The 23779-nt window shown below is 40.3% G+C and overlaps 1 protein-coding gene across 1 annotated transcript in view; it reads right to left on the bottom strand.

Moving 5' to 3' along the window:
• The window catches only part of astn1 (astrotactin 1), a 336997-nt gene that overhangs the window by 228054 nt on the left and 85164 nt on the right, over positions 1–23779 (bottom strand). Inside the window, exons 5-8 of the mRNA XM_041055289.1 lie at positions 23012–23161; positions 8875–9024; positions 7028–7177; positions 2491–2658 (exon numbers count right to left, since the gene is read on the bottom strand). Of these exons, the coding sequence (XP_040911223.1) occupies positions 2491–2658; positions 7028–7177; positions 8875–9024; positions 23012–23161 (618 nt within the window). The remainder of the gene's footprint in view (positions 1–2490; positions 2659–7027; positions 7178–8874; positions 9025–23011; positions 23162–23779) is intronic.

The raw sequence follows: 23779 nt of genomic DNA, 5'->3' as shown, positions 1-23779 counted from the left end.
GCAGACATTCTTGTGCTAAAGAAAATAAACTATCTGCAATGCAACAGAAGAGTGAAACAGATTTCTGAAAAGAAGAGAAAATTGTCTATACCTTCAGATGTCTGATTGTCATTGTGTGTGGACTAAAATTAGGGTCAATAACGTTAAAGGACAGGTTCAGAGTTATTCCAGTCTGTCTTAAATCAATAGTCAGGTGCCTGTGCAAACACTGAAACAGCCTTTTCTTACTGTGATCCTTCCTCCTGTTCATACTGGCCATTAAGACCCCTGTCTCATGCCCTGTCAGTTTAAGTGACGAGGGACAAAAATCAACAGTCCTTTCATAATGGCATGTATAAACAGCACCAAAGATTAGAGCAAACCAAACCTGTCTGCTTCATATGGGAACCAGACGATTGTTTTAAGACAGATTTGAAAAAACTGTCCTTTAACATCAACGTCAAAACAATCAGCTGTGACGTTACACGTTGGACAGGAAGAGCAAGGGAAATTCATCGTAATGCAACCTGTTAACTCTGAGTTAACAAAAAAAAAAAAAAAAAAAAAAAAAAAAAAAAATCAGCCTCACAGTGTGAGCAACAGGAGGTGAAACCAGCAGAGGTGTCAGCCCAGGACAGACTCAGTCAGAACATAATATGTATATGTAGGTTCTTTTATTTAACTGTTGCATGAAGTATCTTAGAGTATCTTGACAAGCATTGTGTAAATAACATGTATTATTTATTATTATCTGCATAACTGATACATAAGAGTTTGTTTATCTGCAGTAGATATTTAACTTTTTAAGGTGAGGAGGTGTGTAGGAGCTCAGAGATTTGAGCACTAAGTGGAAAGTTACATCTGCAAAAGCAGAATAAAATATTTTCTACATTTAGTAGCTTGACGCAAATTAATTACATGTACTACTTTTCATTTCCATTATAGTTTATCAATGGAATTTTACCTTTTTTTCTCTCTTTTTTTTTTTAAATTGTGCATCATAAAAATGATGCAGTTTAAACTGCACGCTGTATATAGTCTTCCTGCTGTTAGCTACAGTACAAATGAAGTTGACAGTGGAGACATGCAAAGTAATTGATCAGCTCCACATGCAGGCCCCCTGGAGAAAACCAGGTCAAGTGCTGCAGGCAATCTATTTTCCATTTCAGCCCCTGCAGCCCAGCTGAGCAGAGTCATGGTCACACCTGTAAACAATTAAAAAAAAAAAAAAAAAAAAAAAGAAGACTCCTTCCTCCTACAGACTGAGTAACTGTCACTGTGCTTTGGGCGCTCTAACAAGAGTCACCAGTATGGAGACAACAGCGAGTGACGGACACAGAGACTGAAAGATCTGCAGACACTGGAATGTCCCCATCTGCCTCCAGCAACAGCAAGTTTACAAACCAGTGGCAATGAGTGAATAAACACTGAGTCCTCCATAATAACACCATCAAGACAACTTCACACAAGCAACTGCTTTCTTCAACTGTCCACTCAGTTTTGAAGAACTGAATAGGTCACAAGCCCCTCTATACATTTTCTCTTTGACTGATTTGCCATGTTAAACAAAGTTTAAATAATACTGAAAAATAATAAGATAAATTAAATAATAGTAAGATAAAATACATCAATAACTATTTTATTAAAAGGAATATGTACCTATATGAATGTAAATCACACATGTGAAGTAGCCTAACCTAACTGAAGTCTCCACAGAAAGGTGATGGAAGCTGGTCACCTACAAAGCCAGAGAGCAAAGACCATGCTCAAATCATCTAAGACAGAATTAAGTTTCTATCAGTGGTGTAGTGGTGTCTTAGTAGGTGGGTGCACTGCGGCTTCATCCACACACCTGCCTCCACATTCACGCACCAGTAATATTAATCCAGCCATATTACATACTGTGTAACGGTGAGACACTCACAGGGCCACGCTTCTGAAGTAAGAGCAGCCTATTTTAACCTTTGGTGCATTCTGCTGACAACTGAAACACACAACTTTTACTTACAATAGTGTGTTTCTATGCTGCTGCATTGCTGCTTTCAGGATTTGAATACTTGCACCACTTATTAACACCCACATCCACTTTTAACTTATCGACAAAGGTTAAAAGTCTCTTGGTCTGTTTCTTATTTGTTGCTGTGTGAGCTACGACGCCTGTGGGTGATGGAACAACAAGGGTAGGGCCTTTTGTTCCCTGAGGTTGTTCTTAAGATGAATGCTTCTAAGCAGATTTGGTGCAGCTTTACGACTTGCCAGGGGAGAAATCACCTCCTTAAAGGCTAAAGTCAGGAGACAAAAATCTCTGCATAGTAAAAAAAAATGCCTCATATTACACAAAAGACTGGAAAACGTTTGCCTGCAGTCTTACTCTGTCAGATGTGCACTGATATGTATCGTATCTGTGGCTGTTTTCAGAGGTAACCCCCCCACTCCACACCAGCCCAGCCAGATAACAAATCCTGGTACAGTGCAGAGCTGATACTTGTTTAAGTCATGCTCTTGGTTTACCTGTCTCTTGGTCACACTGGTGCTCACAGGGGTCCAGGAGGCGTCGTCCGCACAGCTCGCTGACCCAGGGCCCGCTGGCGTTCTGCTGGTAGTACAACAAGATCTGAGCTGGGTTCAGCCAGTCAGAGGCGTCCAACTGGCTCCCCTGCAGCAAAATGAACCTTGATCCTAAGGAAGCCAGAAGGACGAGGAAGGAAGATACAGAGGGAAGAAATGAAGGACGGATGGAGGGTTGAAGAGAAGGAAGAATGGAACAGAAGCAAAGGGAGAGAATTAATAGATGGCAGGTGGAGAGAGGGTGGGGAAGCAGGAGAGAATGAGAAGCAATTAAAATTAGGGCAGTAAGTACAAAAAAAAGAATGTGAGACCAAAAAACTATAACATATATCTGGGCTGAAAGTTGATTTTACCATTTCGAAATGTTCCTTGATATTTTTTGACATTAATTAAAAATATGAAAAAGAAATAAAAAAGGACACTGACGCTGTATTTTGAACCGTATACAGTAAATATCTCCAGCCAAATAAGAGACACCCCGTAGAGGAGTTTATTGCTCAATGAGAAAAAAAAAACACCCTTCAAAATAAAATGGTTTGATAAAATAAATATTTGATTAAAAAAAAATCCAGCTGAGGATTTATTTAGTTCCAATATTAACCTAACACTAAAACCCACTGCACTAAAAGCCTGAGGCTGCAATCTGAAGCACCACTGTGAAAAGTGAAAAAGAATCATTATTATTTAGTATCATTAAAGTCAAAGCTGACATCCAGCCAAGGCAACAAACCTTGACAGCTGTAAAAGTAAACATAAAAATATGCAAACTGAGAGAAACATTTTAATGAAGCAGTACCTCTAATAACAAGGCTAATATGCTGGTTACTGTTATTATCAGTAACCACAGGCAGCCAGCAGCTGAGGCATCCTCGTTTTTTGCCCTGCAGCCAAACACATGAACCAGGAGGAGGAAGGCAACAGTGAAGAAAGCAGAGGTTTGAATTCTGTGTCTACGTGCAGTATTTCACAGTGCTTGAACAAATATGCTGAAGATTCAGACAATGCGGTAAATAAGCTACAAATGTCAGTGTAGTTTGGGCTGTTTAATGTATGCGTGCCTTTGTTTGGCTACAGGTTTACTGAAAAACCGTCTTCATTCTCATTGGTGCAGAGGGAAACTATTATGGACTCTCCATTTTAAGTGTTTCTTGCCAAGTCAGTGGCTTTACATACAGGATGCAGCTAATTCGGTTTTGTTTCAGATGATGGCTCATACAGATTAAACTGGATACAATGCCCGTGCCATAGCACCTGGATAGTAACTTGGTTAAAGCTGAAAGTCTGTGATGCTGTTTAGGATTCTCTACAGGTTCACCTCCAAGAAACCATCTCAACAATGTCGCAAAATTTTTGTACTATTATTTACTGTGTATTCAGCAACTAACAATTAATAAAGAGATTTGCAGCTTTTTCTTTCTCCTGAACTCCCAGGAATCTGCACACACACGACACTCCTCTGCCTTTATCTTCACAGATGTATTATTAGTGGAACTTAAATAACTACGACACAGTGGGATCTGTCTTGACTTTTAGCATTGGATCAATGCTTTCTCTGTGCTTACAGACTTTAAGGGTCCATTCAGTGTTTATGACTTTGCACATAAATGCAAGCCACAAATTTATAGGATCAAGTTAGGGTCAAAGAGATTTTGAGCTTGTAAAGTGATGTTCACAAATAGTTAATGTGTGTTGTGAACATTGACCCTAGCTTGAACCCATACATTTTTCACAGTGTCTTTGTGTAACTTCGCCTCTGACAGAATTTGTGCACAGATTCTGTTCTTCACAGTCTTTTTTTTAATAAACAAATACAAATATTTTCTATATATGCACAAACTTGTATTTCTCATGCAAATTTATTTTACAGATTTACATTTATCTCACAGATTGTTGAAAGGCGCAACCTATAAGTTGCCTTTACAAGGTGTAATCAATTAGTTATATTGAATACACTTAAAGACTGAGGTGTCACAGGGTTTGCAGCTCAGATGCTGTCATCTGAGTGGACGGACGTCTGTAATTCTTTACAGAGTGGAGACACTCGAAACCAGGTTTATTTGTGAAGCGTTTCCTTGTCAGTTTGCAGCTGCCTGGAAGAGGATACCGAGTTATCTGCTCTGTGATCTCTGTAAATTAGCAGCCAGACTCATTGACCAAAGCCCTGTCCATTTGCAAACATGGGATGCAGTGGGCATTTGCTAACCCAGGCATATTTAATGACTTCTTGGCAGGCTCTGTGTGCCCTAGTTAGTGCCATCCCCTTTGATGATCCCTTTAAAACTAGAGCGCACTCTGCGAATGGCTGGACGCATCTTGTTTGCTTAATTGTGGAGAGTTATAAGATTCCTTAGAAAAACTTTTAAATGTGAGACACCAATCAGCCATGTTTCTGTTTTTATGACACATTTTATGTCCTGTTTGATGTCTTTGGAAATCGTGTATATGCAGTATTTTTGTTTCTGTGTCATAAAGTGAATTCTAAAGATAAAAAGTTGATAAAATGTTTTGTGGATGTATACAAAAAAAGGGAGCACTAACCAACCCTTATTATCACAACATGAAACTGGAGCCAGCTTGATACAGACATTCATCATCACCTTAAGTGTGAATCTTACAGGAGGCCATATGTGCCTGAATGGACCTCCGCGGCAACAATCACCAAGCTTAACAGCTAATTTAAGCCCCACTGTGCAGAACGCCACTCAGGGTCTGAATAGTGTTGTTAGACAGAAAGGCAGCAATATCACATCAGCAACGGAAAATTATAAACCATCAAAATTCTAAGCAATAAGTCTCCCATTAAAACATTATTTTTTATCATGTATTCATTTACTTACTTTTATTTTATTTCACAGAAACAATGTGAAATTAAACACTATGCAGCATTTCTTACCCAGCATTAACTGTAGTGCTGCTCAGCACTCCCAGTAATAGCCACAGTAGTGACGTGGCTCTGAGGATGGCCAGTCAGTTGGCCGGTCACTGACCAGAGTGGTCCAGAGTGAAATATCCCAACAACTGTTTGATAGACTGACATTTATAAAGAAGTGCATGGTTTCCTGGTCCTTGTGGATTCCTAATGACTTTGGTGATCCCCTGACTTTTCCTCTAACGTCACCATGAGGTTGACATTTGTGGATTTAAGCGAATGACTCAAAAGTCGGTTGCCTACCATCCTGTGAGTTTGTATTTTCAGCATTCACCCAATTTTATATGCCAAACAGGAACTTCCAGTTCCCAGCAGATGGCCATCCAGGACGATATTATTACAGTCCAAGACCAGGACTAGGGATGAAGTAAGAATGTAACAAAGATCCCCAGCTGCTACTGGCATGAGCATGTTATTCACAGCAGTTCACTAGGCCGAAGGGACACCCGCCCAGAGACAGTTATTTAATTTGGATACATCTCAGACACAGATCGCAGTAGAAAACCAATTCCTACAGAATACAGTCTGAGGTAATAACCCTCTGCCACATTTCTATTTTAGACCATCTCCAACTTAGTCACACAGAAAAGTTTGTCCTGTCCTTTGTTATGTATCCTGAACAGCAGTGGATATTGTTATCCACAAACATCGTCAGATGATTACTTTCCCTGATGTGAAAGGGAAGGAGAAAGGTGTGACTCTACGTTTCTGAGCTTTTCTTCACAGTGTTTGAAGGCAGACACATGCGCAGCTGTTGGCATTAATAGCTTCTTTCCCCTGTGGTAGAAACCAGATTTTCATCTGATTCACCATGACATCAAATCAAGTCTGATGAGATTGTGAAGACATTTATGGAAACATTCTAAATCGATCCCAGTTTTGTAATTCAACAGGCGAATTCGCCATCTTTCATCTCTCCTTTCAAAGTTCCCACCCTGGGCGCCTCCCTGGAATTTTAATATCTCCCTGGCAGGCCAGCGTATACGACCGGAAAGCAGCAGCGCTCCGAATCAAATCAGACCTCCAGATGATAGATGAGTGGGCCTAGTCACAGTCTATAATATATCTGGACTGCCAGCTCACTCCTGTGACAGCTGAAAAATGCCAATGAACCAGCAGGAGCCAGTGCTTGGCCCCTGCGGTGCTTTTTTTTTTTTTCTGCAGGTGCTACATTGAAATTCATTAGTGAGGTGGTTGAACATACCAGAAAGTACAAAGGGAAGAGTGATGGAGGGTTTGCTGCGGGTGGTCACTGCGACCTGGCCTAAATGTGCTCTGATGCTCTGAGGGCACATCAGTTGGGTTGCTTTTCACAGGGGAAGCCGGGGGGAGGGGGTGTTCGACCTGACATTTACCTTTGTCTTTCAGAGAGGAAGTCAAATTGGCAGCTCGGCCGCAAAGCGCAGGCACTCGGTTTGAGAGATGTAGCACGCTTAATTCCCCGGAGAATGGCAGAAAAATGCCAGCTCAGCCCCACGGGGTCTTTGAGCGCCCACAGAGGTGTGTGAGTAAATGCCGCATTCACAGTCTGAGGCTGGTGTAAAGCCTTACCGTCAGCGATGAGGTGCTCCGGCACATGTAGGATTACCCGGACAGAGAGGCTGCAGGAGAGGTGAGAGGAGTAAACCAGGCCGATCACACAGCTGATGACACTGATCAGAGTCAGGGTGGTCTTATTGATGGGGCTCCGCGGGGAACCTGCTACTGGGGGGGGTACACAGGGAGGGAGGGAGAGAGTGGGGGAGGTGGGAACAACAAACGGTGGAGATATGTGAAACGGTTTATTCCCCATAACCCTGCCCCATACCATAAACACACATGCACACAGCCACACAAACATATAGATACACAGCCTACACAGGCAGGCGTTTTACAAACAAGCCAAAAAATGGGCTTAGCACCCATGAAAAGGACCTTCGGATCAAAAACTGCAAGCCCTTGGGAGGTTTAGACTAGGCATGGCTCAGTGGCACAGAAATAAGGTTTACTTTTGAAGGGTATTAACAGCCACGCTGTGGGGGGAAAGAGACATGGGTCTAAAAAAAAAAAAAAAAAAAAAAAAAACAGTTCAGAGGTTGTTTTGCAACCTTCCCTCTTTCCTCTGCTCTTTTTCCCTGCTAGATCCAGAACGCTTCCCTTATCTCTTTTACTGCAGAAAAAAGAAAGTGTTAAACGTGACCTCATACCCACAGGGGCATGCATACATGCGCACACACACAAAATCGCACAGTGACCTTGAATATAGCCACTCACTTTGTTTAAAGTGGTTATTTTTTTTCACTAGCAGAATATAACTCTAGATTACATTGTCACTTTTAAATTGCTCTGGCAGAAGTTTCTCATTCAAAAGCTGCCCGAGGCAATCCTTTAAACAAAAGCCAAAGTAGAAAGCTGACCTGTCAAATTATGTATAAAGCTAGTTTATTTAATCAAGTACCTTACCCAGGACCTGGATGTGGGGCATTATACCCTTTTTGATGTGGATTTTGAAAGTTTATATTTTCAAATTTTTACAACAGACGCCAAAAAAAAAAAAAAAAAAAAAAGATCTCCAGAATAAATATGGTTATTACAAGAACTCATCCTTCTCTCATCATTCCTCTGACTCGAAGAAATACTTTTGTCATCCCTCGTGAATCATCCTTTCCTCTGGATCTAAACAACATAGTTAGGGCAGCGCTGCAACCACTTTATTCTATTCTTAAACCTCTAATTAAAGGTGTTGGCTACACTTCTGGAGGCATCGCCGTGTTTGTGGCACCTGTGCACATGACGGGGGAATAATTGGCTTGGAGGCATTGTAAAGGCGTGTAACGCCTTCTGACAGCAGCTATTATTTTGAGGGCATTGTCTCTTTGTTTATTTATTTATTTATTTATTTATTTTTCCTTTCACTGTCTCTCTTCCACACCCCATTACTGTACATTGAAGCTACAAGGACATGGCATGCCGACAGATAAAGCGTGCTGCACCACTTCACTTTGGCAGCATTAACAAGGATTCCCCCCCCCCCTTAGAAATAATATTTGTGTATAATATTATTTCAAAATATGGTGATCCTCATGTCAAAAGATGCAACTGATATCAAAATATTATCCACTGAGAACCCCTGATCTCATCATCTTGTTTGATTTCAGTCAACAAGATTGTATGCAGATGCACAGAGATCAGTTTACATGCTTACAACCACTCTACACACACACACCTACGCATATACACAACATAAAAATAAACACAAATTCTGTGTTTCTTTTAGAAGCCAAAGTCATGAACACACACAACACTGGAGCTATCCATCTGCTATATGCATTGTAAAGGTTACATGTCATGCGTCGTGGTGATGGTAATACCATCAGACGGCGGGATAAACTGTCTGTAGGTGTATGAGTCCTCCTTACCCCCTGAGCCCCACGCGCTGTTGGCGTTACCATTTCTCATACCTCGACTCCGGCGGCGACTGCGGTTTGGGTCGGTGTAAAAGGCCAGCTGAGGCTCGCTGTCTGCCTCCGTCCCAGAGTCCCCGTCTGGGTTCAAGAAAGTTGAACCCGCTGTTGGATTCACACAAAAATACACCTCCAGTGAAAAAATAAAAAAAAGGTCTGGACCAGTTTGAGTGGGGGTGGGAGGGGGGGTTTAGTCCTCAGGCTGGACTCACAGGGATTGCAGGGAAAGAGTGGTCAAAACAGAAGAGGAACCCGCTGCTGGATTCAATGTGGAAACAGACCAGTGTGTAAAAGTTTTCTTCAATCAATAATTGATACGCAGGCTAATGGAGAAGGAAGCTGAGCAGAAAGTTAACGGTGCCTTGCTTCAAAGAAAAGCTTGAAAACAACTTTTTCTTTTTCCTTGTTATACTTGTTTAACATTACTGACAACTTCTGATTTGCCCATTTCATTTCCTGATCCAAACAGAGTGCATTTGTGCAGCTCTTTGAGTAGACTCAATAGACCGAATATGAGGCAACAAAATGGCCCAGATGTGGGTGCAGAAGTGCACATAATGCAGCTTCACGAGCTGGATCAGTTTTTAACTGAATGGGTTTTCTGTAGGAGGTCTTTGAGGGAATGAATTATGAGCAAATCACACCTCACCTCAAGCTGTTTATTAAAACCTGGCAAGGTTTGCCTGGTAGAGTCACCCTTTCACCACAGTGGATACTGTAAATATCCCCAGTGGAAGAAAACTGATAGAATAATGTAGAAAATGAAGTTGGATGTGTGAGTCTGAACTATTTTAAAACCTTCCTCATATTAACAGACACATGAGAAAAGAATAAGCCATTCATTATGTACTGTACACAGTTTGTGCCATGAAGCAGTAATGAAAATGTTTCTTGGACAAATATCAAGAACTTAATTTAGCTTGCAGAACTTTTTAGTTGTTGGATGAATGGAATGGATGCTTCAAGTTTGAAAGACTGGACAAAATTTCAGTGTTTGTCTCATTATGTCCCTGTCCACATAAACAGTGCTACATTGTGGCTTTAAATTTGAATTTGTGTGGCAATTTGGCCACATCAGCATTTAAAAAACACTTTTTTAAAACAAAATTTTCCAAGTAAATTTGCTTCACTTTAGCTGACTTGCTGAAATCAGTGATGTTGCAGTAAAGCAAATTTGCAGTGTTTTAAGTAGGGTTCAACTTTGGTGACCTTTGACATAAAATACTACCACTGTACTGCAGCTACTGTCTCATACTGTGTGCTCCATCCAATTCTATACAATCCTTTTCTGCCACAGTACAGACTTTTCCACAGAAGAGAGTTTGGAGTCAAATGGTACAAATGCATTTCCTTATCCAAGTCCAGTTCTTAGAACCACCTGTTTCTGCAATGTAGGGGGTATTATTCCTTTATATTTAGTTCTAATGTAATGTTTTCAGATCAGTTTTTCTGTGTTTCTAGTATAATGTGGAAAATTACTACAGCCTGTTTCAAACACAACCCTGCCAAGAAGAAAAAGCTTCAGAAACAGGAAAAGAAAACAGGAACTTATTAAAAAACGTCCCTATTTTATATTGACTTTCCCCATTTCTAGTTACGGAAGCGCACTGAGATCTACGCTGGCTAAAACAGTCTGATCGCTTGTAAATTTACCTGTTGCTTCTTCCCTCGTCTGATTTTATAAACTGGTCACACTGCTTTCAAAATGATGTTTTGTTGTAAGAAATAATCTTTGACTTTTACTTAATGGACTGAAAATGTTCTACAGCACCTGAGTCGATTAGAGCAACACACTCAGTTTACATGTACATAGCACTGAAATGTTGCTGTCACAGATCAATAACAATGCCCTGTGAAGCCGTAACAGTGTCCTGCAATGTTGTTATTACTTGTCTCTGGAGTTTCCATGGAAACACAGGTCCTTCATGTCATGGCCTCAATGTTTCCCATACATTGATTTATTTGTTGTGGTCTGCCATAATAGCAACATTGACTACTACATATTGATTTTGTTATTCTTTTTTCTTTTTTTCTTACCATTTCAAATGGATAAAATCTTATTTCACTGTAGAGCTGCGCGAAGCACATTGATTTGCTCAGCCCTTCCTTGCCCCACTCTCCCTCTCTCTTTTTCTTCCAAACACACTGACAGCATACCTGTCTGTGAATCGTCCCTCCTCTCCGTGCACTCTCTGAATCAAAAAAACCATCATGCATGGGAGGAAGGACTGTTGTTGACTGCTCCACGGAGAGAAGATGGCTGGCCGAATTACTGAATAGAACCAATCTAGCTCAGAAATGGTTAGCATCATGAGCACGTCTGTACAAATTTGTTCAAATTTCAAGTTAACTCTGATAAGTTAGTCTTAACTTAACTCTGTGAATGTCAAAGACCCAACTCTTTCATAAGTTATGAGCAAGCACGTAAAGAGCCCAGCTGGTAAGGATATTTATAAGTTGATATTAACATTGATATTGATGCAGAATGTTAGCCGCCTTAATCCATATGAGTATGAAAAAATATTTTCAAAAACTCAGAAAGGCGATCGGGAAAGCTGAAACAGTCTGACCAGCGTGATTAGCAATTCAATTCACTTGTTTTAAATATTTCCAGGCTTCAGCCAGTGCTACTGTGGCAGCTGAAGCAGCAAGAGAGGGTGAGACAGGGTTACCTGTAGCTAATGAAGAGAGAGATGTAGTAGTGGAGGACAGCAGCCAACAGGCTGCTGTGGGAGAGCTAGGTAAGACAGAAGCAACAGGTGCGACTGACAGCAAACACAGACAGAGCTTCCCAGAGTCCAAGATGATCATTCATGATTCTTCAAATAGCTTTTTTAAAAATCCGACCAACAGTCTAAAACTCAATGATATTAAATCTACAATGACATAAAACTGATAAAATCTTATTTTAAACTGAATGTAAACAAACATTTGCCTAACAATGCTGACACAGCTCCTGGCTATCTCTGACAGCTTGGCAGAGTTTTGTGTAGGGAAGAGGCTGCAGTAACTGATCCGATGTTTTGCTGCTTGGGTAATATTTGGGGGTAAAATCAGGTAAGTGACGCTGTGTCAAAGTTAGTCCATTTAAAAAGCATAGATGGAAAACAATGGATGATACATACAGTTTGTGAGATGGAAAACATGATGACTAAATAAAAAGATAAACACACAACACGTATTTGGATATGGTCTTTTGTAGGACGATACCAACATGACTCTTGTTTGTTGTTTTTTTTTTTGTTTTGTTTTTTTAAGTGTTTGTTTTTACCGCTTTGTGAAAAGTGCTATTCCACAGGCAAGGATGAGTGCAGGCTAAATGTACAAAAATAAGAGAATCCACGGCTTTGTTTGGGAAAATAAACCCATTCATGCTCTTCAGCGAGTTCCATTTTGGATTTCGGTGAGGTCGGAAATGTCCCTCTCTTCAGCAGTGAATGGAGCCTCACTGATCTGTCATTTAGAGCTATATTATGATCTTAAGGACAAGGACTGATATATAGTCGGTGCAAAACAATTGGATAAACAACTACTCTAACAGTGCAATGTGCCCATAATGCATTTCAGCTGAGTGTGTTTTAGCAGAGGCATTAGCTATATTTAGAGGGCATGTATTGAAGCTTGTCTTACAAGTGTTAGTGGAATGCGAATCACAAAGTGGGGGGGGGGGGGGGGGGGGGGGAATCCATCAAAGCTGCAAAGATTTGCTGCCTCAGCGGGATACATGTGAATCGAAATAAAATTCATGCTAACATTGCTCAGTGACAAGAGCTTTAAAAATCCCCAACCAAGACAAAGCATTTGATTAAACTGGAGAAGATCCCTCTGAAACAATGGGGGGAATGAAAACACTGTTGGCAGCAGTGTCAATGTGACAAACTCAGAAGGACTTTTTTCACGACAGCAGCTTCATCAGTTTCTCATATTGTTGGTTTTCAAACAATATGCACTGAGGATATGAATGCGTAGTGGAAATATTATTGGCAGCCATGACTATCTGACACCGCAGATGTTGGCGTTGCTTTACTTCACGAGTGGGATGGCGTTTTTTTTTTTTTTTTTTTGATGACACTATTGTTTCAGCAGCAGTTCACACGACTGATTTAATAATTTAATAATAAAGCAATACTCACTGCATACTTTCCCCCCCAGAAATGTTTACAGGCAAGGAACAAAGTCGTCCGGAACATTATTCAGCGTGCAATTAAAAGCTTTGCAGGGAAATGAAGACAAATAAAATCTTTGGGGGAAAAAAAAAAACTGGGGAAGAAGGAGGTACTTCAAGATAAAATACTCTCCAATAGCTACAAAATGAGAACAAATTACAACTGGATTTTAGTTTAATATCCATTATGCAAGAACTGAACAAATTAGATCCATTTCCCATTTGAAAATTCTATTGATTTTCTCTTGAATGATTTTGGTTAGGATTTTATCATGACTAATTTTTGGTTGTTGGTTAAATGTTTATACCAAATTTCAATTCAGTCTTTCCAATAATTGTTGAGACAATTCAGTGGAAACCAGAAATGTCAGTGAATCACCAACAGCTTCATGCTCTGGGGACCTTCAATGTCAGTTCAAAGAAATGACTTATCAACTCAATAACTGTTGAGACAGCTCAGTCTGGACCAAGGTGGTGGCCTGACCGACAGAGGCTGCTAGCCCTAAGAGAAGGCTAGTAGGATGGCTTAAAAGAAAAAGGCTACTTTATACAATGAGTTCTTTTGCAGAAAATGATCAGCTAGGGCTTTAAACACAATGCAGAGGATGCACTATGCATTTTACAGGTAATGCACTAGCTATTAATGAAATCTGTAGCTAGCTGTTCTGAAAAATTGCCTTTATCTTTTATCAATCTCAGTAGAAACATGTAGATATACATTGTATATTCTATATGGATCCCTTTAGTGCTACCAGCAGGTGAGCCACTGAGTCTTATCTGACATGTAACGTTACAGGATCTCTAAACAGAAGCTACAGTCCTGTCGTAAAGACAGACTTAGAACAGTGCATACAGGAGGCCTCGAGTCTGCAGCACATTGTGTTGAAGGGTAAAGTAAGTGGTGTTAGCATAGGTCTAGATATCAGTTTCCTCTTGCTGCTGTAGCAAGTGAGTGATGTAAGGGTTTCAGGTCCATGGTTCAAGGGATTTTCTATATGGCTGACAAAGTATTGGGAGATGTACACTACACACTTCACTGTCTGTTTTAAAAAGACTCTGTTGTGATAGTGAGACCTTGCAGAGATGCTCTGCTTTGCTAAAAGGTGTGAATACAGGTATTCATATAATGTACTGAGAGTATGTTTTTCCGACCAAGAAATGGAAACATGTACTAAGCATTGTGTAAATGTTGTCCTGACATACTGTATTACAACACAAAAGACTCAATTCAATGCAAGGGTCGTCCACTTCAGTGAAGCCTGTGAAGCTGTAACCTTCAGACGACATAAAGCTAGTGGGCGAAAGCTGCTGCTCCTCTGCAAAAGAGACGCTCTGGCTTTACAGAGAACAAATAATAATGTTGTGTCCTCATAAAGCAGGAAAACTGAATGTTTCCAAGTTTACTAGCAACAATTTAGCCTCAAACAGTCAGCAAAATTGTAAATAGAAGAGCAAAAATCCAGCAGGCTCCATGGTAACCGAGTTTACAAATTGACCAGTGATAACCCAAACTCAAAACAGGAGTGCCCATAACTGCTGTTTGTGTTAGTGTGATCTGTATTCTTTCTAGTCTAAGTGGGCTTCAATTAATAAATGTTTTAATTATTGATTAATCTACTAATATTTCTTTTGAAAATAAAAAAGGTTTTGAAATTACAAATGACATAAGAAAAGCAGATAAGCTCCACATTCTGCCAGACGTTCAAGGTTCCCAGTGAACTAGTGACTTCGATGACCTCCAGACCTTTCCTGTAGCGCCATCAGCAGGTCAACTTTTCGAAAATATGTCTCTATTTAATGGATAGATTGGCACATAATTTGTACAGACATTAATGGTTCCAGGTTGTTGTATTCAGAGGTTGTAATTTTAATTACACGTAACATGGTAACATGTTAAACATCACTCTGTTAGCACTGGCACTGCGAATATGTTAGCATGTTGAGGGTAGTATTTAGCTCAAAGCACCACTATGCCTAAGCAAACTGCCAGTATGTACATCACTCTTGTTAGATGGTGGGATGGCTTCAGAAACCCCCTCTGTCCATTTCTCTAACTTTTTAACCAACAATCCAAAACTCACATCTACCACAGGTCATGGCTGTCCGGCTGTGTGGAGGTGAGAAAAAGCCAGGATTTGTACTTCTCCCTCCAGCTCTTTTCTTCTTTTCTTTTCTTTTCTTTTCTTTTTTATTTTTATTTGTTACACAGCTATTTGTGGCACTTTTCCTGTGAACAACCAAGTGCAGCACTCTGAATACCATCCAGGAGAGACTGTCTGAAAATGTGCTCCATATTGTACTTAGACAATACCACACCTCCCTCCTTTCTATGATGGCCAGCTTTTCACTCCAGAACTACAATTAACACCTCAGATTTCCGACGAGGTCAGACCGCACGTCCGTTAGTTCACACACAGTAATATTCTGTTCAGCCATAAGCCCACATCAGCCCACGTGACTGCTGTTGATCAATTCATCATTTCAGCACTTGTGAAAATCTAGAGAGCCTAGAATCCCAAAACACTGACTGCTGATAGATTTTACTGACATGTCCATCCCCAGCCCTGCATTAAAGCTACTATGTATAGAATTATTATGTGATTTCACTGTAGAAATGATGGCACAAGTTTTGGTTAACAGAAATTAAAAAATGACTGCTGGAAATCAGTCTTGTCGGTGTAATTTCTGCGCAAAGTAGCTTTCACTTAATGTTAGTTTCAGTTCTAATAAGCTGAGCAAATAAAAAAACCCTATAATATCAGCTCTAATGATGAGATCAACCCAACTAAGCCTGCCATTATTTTGGAGATGTTTCATTAGAATTTTCAAGTTCACAGCTAAAGGAAATGAAGCTTTTACTGTAAGTGGCTCTCTAAACACCTGAATAGAACAGAGCTGCTCTTGACAGCTCTGAGGCTGCACAGGTTTCAGACAGGAGGGAACATAAAAGAAGTGTTGGCTACAATGTAATAGTTCTACACTGAAATGACTTAAAGTGGTTCAAAGTGCAACAGCATGCCTCTGTGGTGTTCAAGAAGAAAGGTATTTTCGAAGGCAGTAAAGAGAAAATGTACCTTACAGCCTCCGAGGTAAGTGCAAGCTGACCTATTACACATCTGCAGCTGGAGATTACTGAGTCAAACTGAAATTTCTGAACAAAATATATCAAGTGCAAGAAAATGACATTAATACATCAACTATGAAGATTTACTAAATCAAAGTTTGAGAAATTTTCAATTAGTGGTAAGTGGTCTTTCCAAAAAACAAGTCCATTGTATGTATCACAGGGCTACCAGGTACAGCCTGGTGTTTACATTCAGTTTTATCACAGAAGTACAGATGTCAATTATTTCCTTCAAGGTTTCACACCATGATGGCACATGAAATAAAATGGCGTGTCCCTGCCTGCCTTACAGAGGAGAATAAGTGTCTCCTGAGGAATTAAGACTAAGTCTCACACAGCAGGAATTTGTCAGCCTTCTCTATTAAACAAGAGCCAAAAGGTGCTGGACTCAACGCTGCAAGGAAAAGAAGACAGACCCCGCTAAATATTCACTGCAGGATGTTCACCTGAAACTCAGCATGCACAGCAGGCATGAGTAGCTCTTACAAACCAAAAAAATGTTATTATGTCTAGAGCTCCACAACTCTATAAATGTGGAAGGGTGCTAGAACCAAGCGAGAGAGGGTAATGGCACCAGAATGACAATCTACCCCTACAGAGGAAGTGGTCACAAACAAACAAGTCAAGAGGATCAGGGTGTAACAACGACAGCAATGGTACTGATATCAAGAACAGCTGCTATGGAAACAGCAATCTGTGACGGTAATACAACCATTAATGAAGCAACAAGAAGTTAAAAAATGAAATGCATCAAAGGCCAAACAAGTAAGGCTGATTGTTTTTTTGGTTTTTTTTTTAACACAAAAACTGTTGTTGAGCTCTCATTTTCAGTTTGCAGAAAACAAAATTCTCTTGCAATGAGGAAAATTAAGAACACGTTCGATACAATACAAAGCAGAGAGAAGAATGGAGCGAAAACTCATATGAGCTGCTGATTATCCCTCAGAGCAAGTGCTTGATTACGGAATGCTGCCAAGTCTCAAATTTTCTTGAAAACAAAGCTATGAATTATGTACGTAAAGATTACTGAATATCTGTTCTACATCGCTGACTACTAAACATACAGAGCATACTGTCATGATGACAAGTGCTAATAATTAGTAACTAACCCAAAAACAGCTGCTAACCTGCTGCTAACACAGCACTGTGACCCTGCCATTTTGCTGCAGCCATAACAACCTGCAACTACAGTTTCTGCAGCTACAGTAGCTTAGCACAGAGTGTTGGTGTTAATGTTAATGTGGTGCAAACTACACAGCAAAAGTTGTTTTGACTTTGTTAGGATTTTGAACATCACTGCATTATTCCTGAGTCCCTCACACATGTTTATGTGCTGGTAGTACTGTTGGACTACATACTCCATTCAGCCACACGGATTAAGGAACTCAAGAGCATGAAATAGTAATCTGTGATTACAAATTATTAATTAGTGCACATGGATTGGTTTTGTTTTTGTTTGTTTTGTTTTGTTTCTTCTTCATGACACTTCCGGTCTCTGAACGTAATGGTCCACAAAGAAAAAAGATGATGATCTGGCACATTACAGTGAAGAAATACAGATGCCAATATTGTTTCTGTATCAATCACCTGCACTGTGGAAACTTAAACAATGAGTGCAAATTAGGACTGTTATTACAACATATTTGAGTACTATAACAAAGAAAAATGACTATCCACAGTTTCAACAGTCGTAAAGTGTAAAGGTTTCCTGTTCTGGTGTAGCAGAAAGCAGTCGAGGCTACAACCAGGATTTATACACAGCACATCTGAGGTTTGAAGACACTGCTGAATATCTGAGCAGCAAAAGAATCAAACCAAAAGCCAGAACTTTATTTTCCAATGTGAGCTGCCATAAAGCTTAGAACCATGATTTGGCACCTTCCACCTCCCTTTGTTTTAATTTAACTTTTGGGAATGTGGAAAGATTTCTACAGTGCAGTATGAGACCAGACACTTTATTCCAAGTAGGGACAAAACAGAGCTACATCTATGGATGACTGCTATAACAAGAGGGGCTCCAGACAGAGAGAACAATGCAATGACAGACACTTTTGGCACACTATTCACTCAGACTTCTACCAGAGGCATGGAAAGCTAAAATGGTGCCAATTTGCCAAAAAGGAAACACGACTCGAAAGAGAACAGCACTACCTACCAGCAGCTGACATTACAACAACCCATTGGACGAGATTTTATTGGATCTTGCTTTTCTGATGGCTTTAACATTTTCTGTTGTCATATCTGTTCCCAATTAGCCCCTATATGTTTCATGTTCGCATCCATCTATTAGCTAAAGCATTTTGACCTCACACAAAAGTCATATCACCCTGAGCTGAAAAAAGAAAACAGCAGAAGGAAGAAGCTCTTCTTGTAGAGATAAACCCTGAGATCCACTTTAAAATCAAGGGATATTGCTGCAGACAGGATATAAATTACAGGATGAGCCAGTTCACCAAAAAAACTGCAGGTAATGTGGCTGTAATTATTACTGGAGTAAAACCATTTGGAGGCAAGAGGGTGTGACCAAATGGCCCCACTGTGAAGTAATGGGACAGAATTTATGTCTGAAAGAGCCTGGATTCACAGACTGAGAGGAACATGGGAAATGGTGTTGGGCAAGTCATGGCTGACCAGTGGCTGACGCCATAGGCCATCCTTCTCTCCAGCCTGAACTCTAACATGAAATTAAGGAAGGATATTTGGAAACAGTGGCAGGACAACGAATCCAGTAATGGACCTGCAATCATGAGCTGCATGTGTGATGCGGACACACAAAAGATCAATCTTATTTTAACAACAGATGCATGAGCAAACTAAGTGCCTACTTAGGACCCCCAAGGCCACCAGAGGACCCTCAAGAACACTTGAACTGTCCTATAACAGGGCCTGTACGCTCACCGTGCAAATTGCCTAAGGTCCTGCACATTAAGCAAAGGCCCCACCTCACTCTCGTGTCAAAGCAGGTGTCAGTGTGTGTCTATGAAGACATCTCAGTGGATGAATAGTCAAACTGGCTATGTGTAATAATAACACTAATAGTAATAATATATTATTAATATTCCCCAAATTCATAACCTAGCTAATTTCCTACAGTTGTGATGTCTTCACCAAGTGATGCAGACATAAAGTAATTCCAATGTAACATTATTCACCTTAACCACTAATATAGACATCGTTAACTTCATTGTTGCGGTTCACAATTAATATAAACAATACACCTGCACAGGAGTAATAATCATGAAATAATGATGGGGCCCACAGGTCTGGAGCCGCACCACTCGCTCCTACTGACATTGTTTTCTCCCATTTGGCAACTTTGGAACTTTTAGTTGCTTTAGAAGTAACTCTGGAGTCCATTAAATGTGCTGACATATGGAGTGAAGAGAGGCACTTGGGTATCTTCAGCAAAAAGGGAAAGAGTCATTACCTTACCTGCCCGTGATGGCCGCCTCACACATGCACAGAAGTTGTCCACTGAGGACAACAATAGTTCTGTCTGTGCATATTTTATGACAAAGATGAAAATAGCTGACTGGAAACGCCAACAACAGCGACTGGAAACTGCATGAAGCAGATCTAATTGTCTGCTCAGACAGCCTCATTCCTATGCAGCAACGTTTTGAGAATACTATTCTGTACCTGGAAGCACTGAAATTTAAAAGTGGTGTGTGTGTGTGTGTGTGTGTGTGTGTGTGTGTGTGTGTGTGTGTGTGTGTGTGTGTGTTGCTTGAGTGTATTAGGAAGCAAATCCATCTATTCTCATACACCAAGCTGATACAACTGATGCAGTAATATAATATTTAATTACAATCAGTGCACAGGGATTTTTTTTTTCTCCCCCACTGTTTCTTTCTGGAGTCATATTCTTGCAGTCAAAATAAACAAAATGTTACCAGATTAATTAGGAGGAGATCTTTCCTTTCTTTATCTGAGCCACGCTCAGCGAAGTGAAGCTGGCTCAGAGACAACAAAGCAGACCAAGGACTTGACCAAACTCCCACAACTGCAGTCAGAGAAAGAGACCAAGGTAAAGAGACAAGAGAACTGCTTCAGGAAGACGACAAAGAACCTGAACAAAGTTTCTATTAAACCACAATAGACCGATACACAGTTAGATACGCAACAGAAATCTTTTTTTTTTCGCAGACACTACAAATACGTCACTCACAGTCAAAATTAACGCAGAACGCTGCTGGATAACATACCCAGAAAAGCCTATTTTTTTTTTTTCCCCAGAACCCCTTAGTGACAGAACCCCCACTGTGCCAACACCGGTAGCTCATTAAAATGAATGAGGAGGATGTTTCTTTTTCTGTTGTCTTTGACAGAGTGCTAATGATGGCCTGAGACCTTTTGACTCTTTCATCACTGCGGTATAAAGCCTCACAGACTAGCTGGGAAGGTAAACATCGCTGTGTTGTTTGGTGTTCACTGAAACCATGTTACGGGATTTCTGAGCAATTCCAACATGGCCATTTGGAGCTGCCATCAGTGCCTAGTGCCGCTTTCTGTGAAGTGTTGGGGGGCATTCACTCTTTGTTCTCACCCTCTATTACTGATAAAAGGGTCAGGTGAATGTTGTTTTCCTCCAGCCCGTGTCTCTGATTCGAGCTCTCATCGCTGTCCAGGGAAGCCATGGTGGCTGCAGGTGTGTAGTGAAACAGTCCAGGTCAGAGCACAACAGACAGAAAGACAGGAAAAGAAATTTGCTTCCAGATTGTCCCAAGAATCATGTTGGATTTCTACCAATCATTAATGAAAAGGAATTCGAATGAATGCATGGTAGAACAAATACATGGGAGGTGGCTGAGATGAAACGCACAGATGAATCCACTTGCTGGTGTTGCTGTGTACAGTCTTACAATGCTTCCCTACAGTCTGGAGACGACCTCTGAATTAAATTGCCGTGCACTATATTCTCTCCCTCCTCTTTTTGCCAGAGAAGACGTTTATTTCTGAAGTTTCTCCACAGCCGCCACCGAAGAATTGTTTTTAATTGGGCTGAAAATAAAGCACCCGTGCAGCCAAGTGTGGAGGAAAGTGAATCATGGTCCGAGGTCAACTAAAATTTCCAAAATGACATTTTGAAAATGTCGCTGCCTTCTTTTTCTCTTGTTTATCATAATGGGATAGTGTCTCTCCGTTTCATGAACAGTAACCTCTCTCTCTTCATTTCCTTTGTTCCCCAGTCTCTTGTCATATAGTACAACTCCTACACTATCACAGCTTGGGCAGGCAGAAGTGAACATGGGGCGGGTGCGAGTTTGTGACGACGACAGCAAAGAACACAAATGAATACAATAAGGACACAAAGCACTTCAGATTGACTGGCTGACTGACGAATGGGGATATGGAGTTAGAAAAGGCCACAATAAACAAACAGATGCATATGTTTAAGGTGCCACATTCACACCACATTCACACTAAACATGTTTATTGATTCATTGTTCAAAGGGCATTCATCTCTCGGGATAATATGGATTATAACACTGGGTTTATCTCCGGTGTGCTGTAAAGACCTTGTGTATCCTGATTTAACTTTTCTGACACAGCTTTGTATTGTTCACTGTATTGTTAGTAACTTTTGCCCAGAGTGTGGAAAATGTCTCAGGGTCCTTGGGAGTTTTTCAAAGGGCATTCATAATGCTGTCAATGATTAAACCTGTGTGGTGGCATTCAGTCACTCACCGTGACTTCTTGCAGGCTGTAGAGCTGTGAGAGATAAACATTTAGAGATAAAACATTTGTGCAGCAGGGCACTGATCAATGCCGCTGCAAGATAAACACCTAATAAGTCCACTTCATGGCTCATTCTTACTGGGGCAGGGGAAAAAAAATATAAAAATCTATATCTATATCTATATCTATATATATATATATATTGCAAAAACGCATGTTTGAGTGTGCCATGGCCTTTGAGTAGAATCTAAAATAGAGTTTTAACAGAGATAATGCGAAGGTGTCTTATACACCTAAAAGTCAACCTGGAATTTATATTCTAATTACCAAAAAGAACAAAATGCTTATTTAAATTATTTTGTTTTCTGTCATCCTCCAGGGGCATGGATTTTTTTTTTGGTACTAACTGATAAAGTCAGCACTGAAACTTCAGTGTTGTAGTGTTGATTGGATGAGAACTAAATAGTCTGTGATAACATTTAAATTCTAACATGCAGTTTTGAACAGACTGACATTAGGTTTAAACCAGTTGTGGGTCTGACGTCACCTGTTGCTTCCTGCCACCTATGATTTCTATGACTCCTTGCGACAGTGTGTATCATGGCTCGAATCAAGGAGTGCTTGGGTTACAGGACTATTTTTCACTGTGTCAATTTTGAAAGTCTGGTCTTTTACCAACCTCACAATTGGACCCATTAAAAAAAATGCTACCAACATCCCCTCCTTTATAAAATGCAAACAGCACTGAGTTTCAGCAGCTGCCAATCAGTCATAATGTCAGCAAGAGTTTTTTGGCCACTGTTCCGCTTTGAACACAACATTGATATATCATCACCTTTTAAGTTGATATGGTGAACTTCCTAACAAACGGCTGCTTATTTGAACATCAAGCAGTCACAGAGAAATATTAGCGTTGATTTAGAATAGTGTTACTGGCCACACACCTGGTGAAACAGGCTTTTACCTGACAGCCATAGTATTTGGATGTAAAAATAAAACAAGGTAACTACACAAGGCACTGCTTGTTGCCGCTGGTGGTGGGTACACTCATGGAGCAGTGGTGCTAAATGTGAGCTATTCTCTTCTATTCTCTGTCAAAGGGTAAATATATGAGAGTGACTCACCACGGGTGTTGCTGGAGAGACGTTTGCGTTGGCTGGTGGAGGTGTTGTGTGGAAGCAGGGTGTTCTGCTGGTGGTTGCTGTCGATGGGACTCGTGGCAATGATGTTGTCCTTGTATTTGTTCATGAGCGCCAGCTTGGTGTTGTCACTCACTGTGGAGAAAGGGGATATAATTATAAACGAGCAAAGAAAAAAAAAATTAGGAGAAGTGGTAGAACAAACTGAAGGATTTCAAACAAAATTGAGAAAGAAGCTATTTGGAAAATGTGCTCTTCTTGGTTGGATGTAGGTGGTTTTGAAATCTCAATATAGCAAGTATAAAGTAAGGCATTGCGTCAAAAAAATAAAAAATTAAAAAAATTAAAAATCCATCCAGCATGTTGTTTACTGGGGGGGGAGTCAAACATCCAAAATTAAACAGTGAGAAAAGCTGGCATGAAATTAAAACTCATTAAGGGAATATACAGAAAGCGTTTAAGTTCACAGGATGAAATAATTGGTTCTGGTAAATATGAAGGGATGAAGTTCCACAGAAATAATCAAATAAAATAAGATATCATTAAAGAACATTTCTGTAATAATATGGTCATTTTAGCCATACTAGCAGCATGGGCTCTAGGGATGGCAGAGTCACTCAGTTGATTGGTCAGTCCAGTATTACATTAATTCTGATGAAATTTCAGTCGTGGTCCCTAAAGAATGAATCCTGTTAGCGTCACCATTAGACTGGTGTTTTTAGCTTTTACTAAAATGTCTTGTCACTTATTGGC

This window comes from Toxotes jaculatrix, chromosome 14 (genome assembly GCF_017976425.1).
Source record: "Toxotes jaculatrix isolate fToxJac2 chromosome 14, fToxJac2.pri, whole genome shotgun sequence".
NCBI classification, from domain to species: domain Eukaryota; kingdom Metazoa; phylum Chordata; class Actinopteri; family Toxotidae; genus Toxotes; species Toxotes jaculatrix.
The sequence above is the reverse complement of the archived record's forward strand: the minus strand, read 5'-3'. Positions and strand labels throughout refer to the sequence as shown.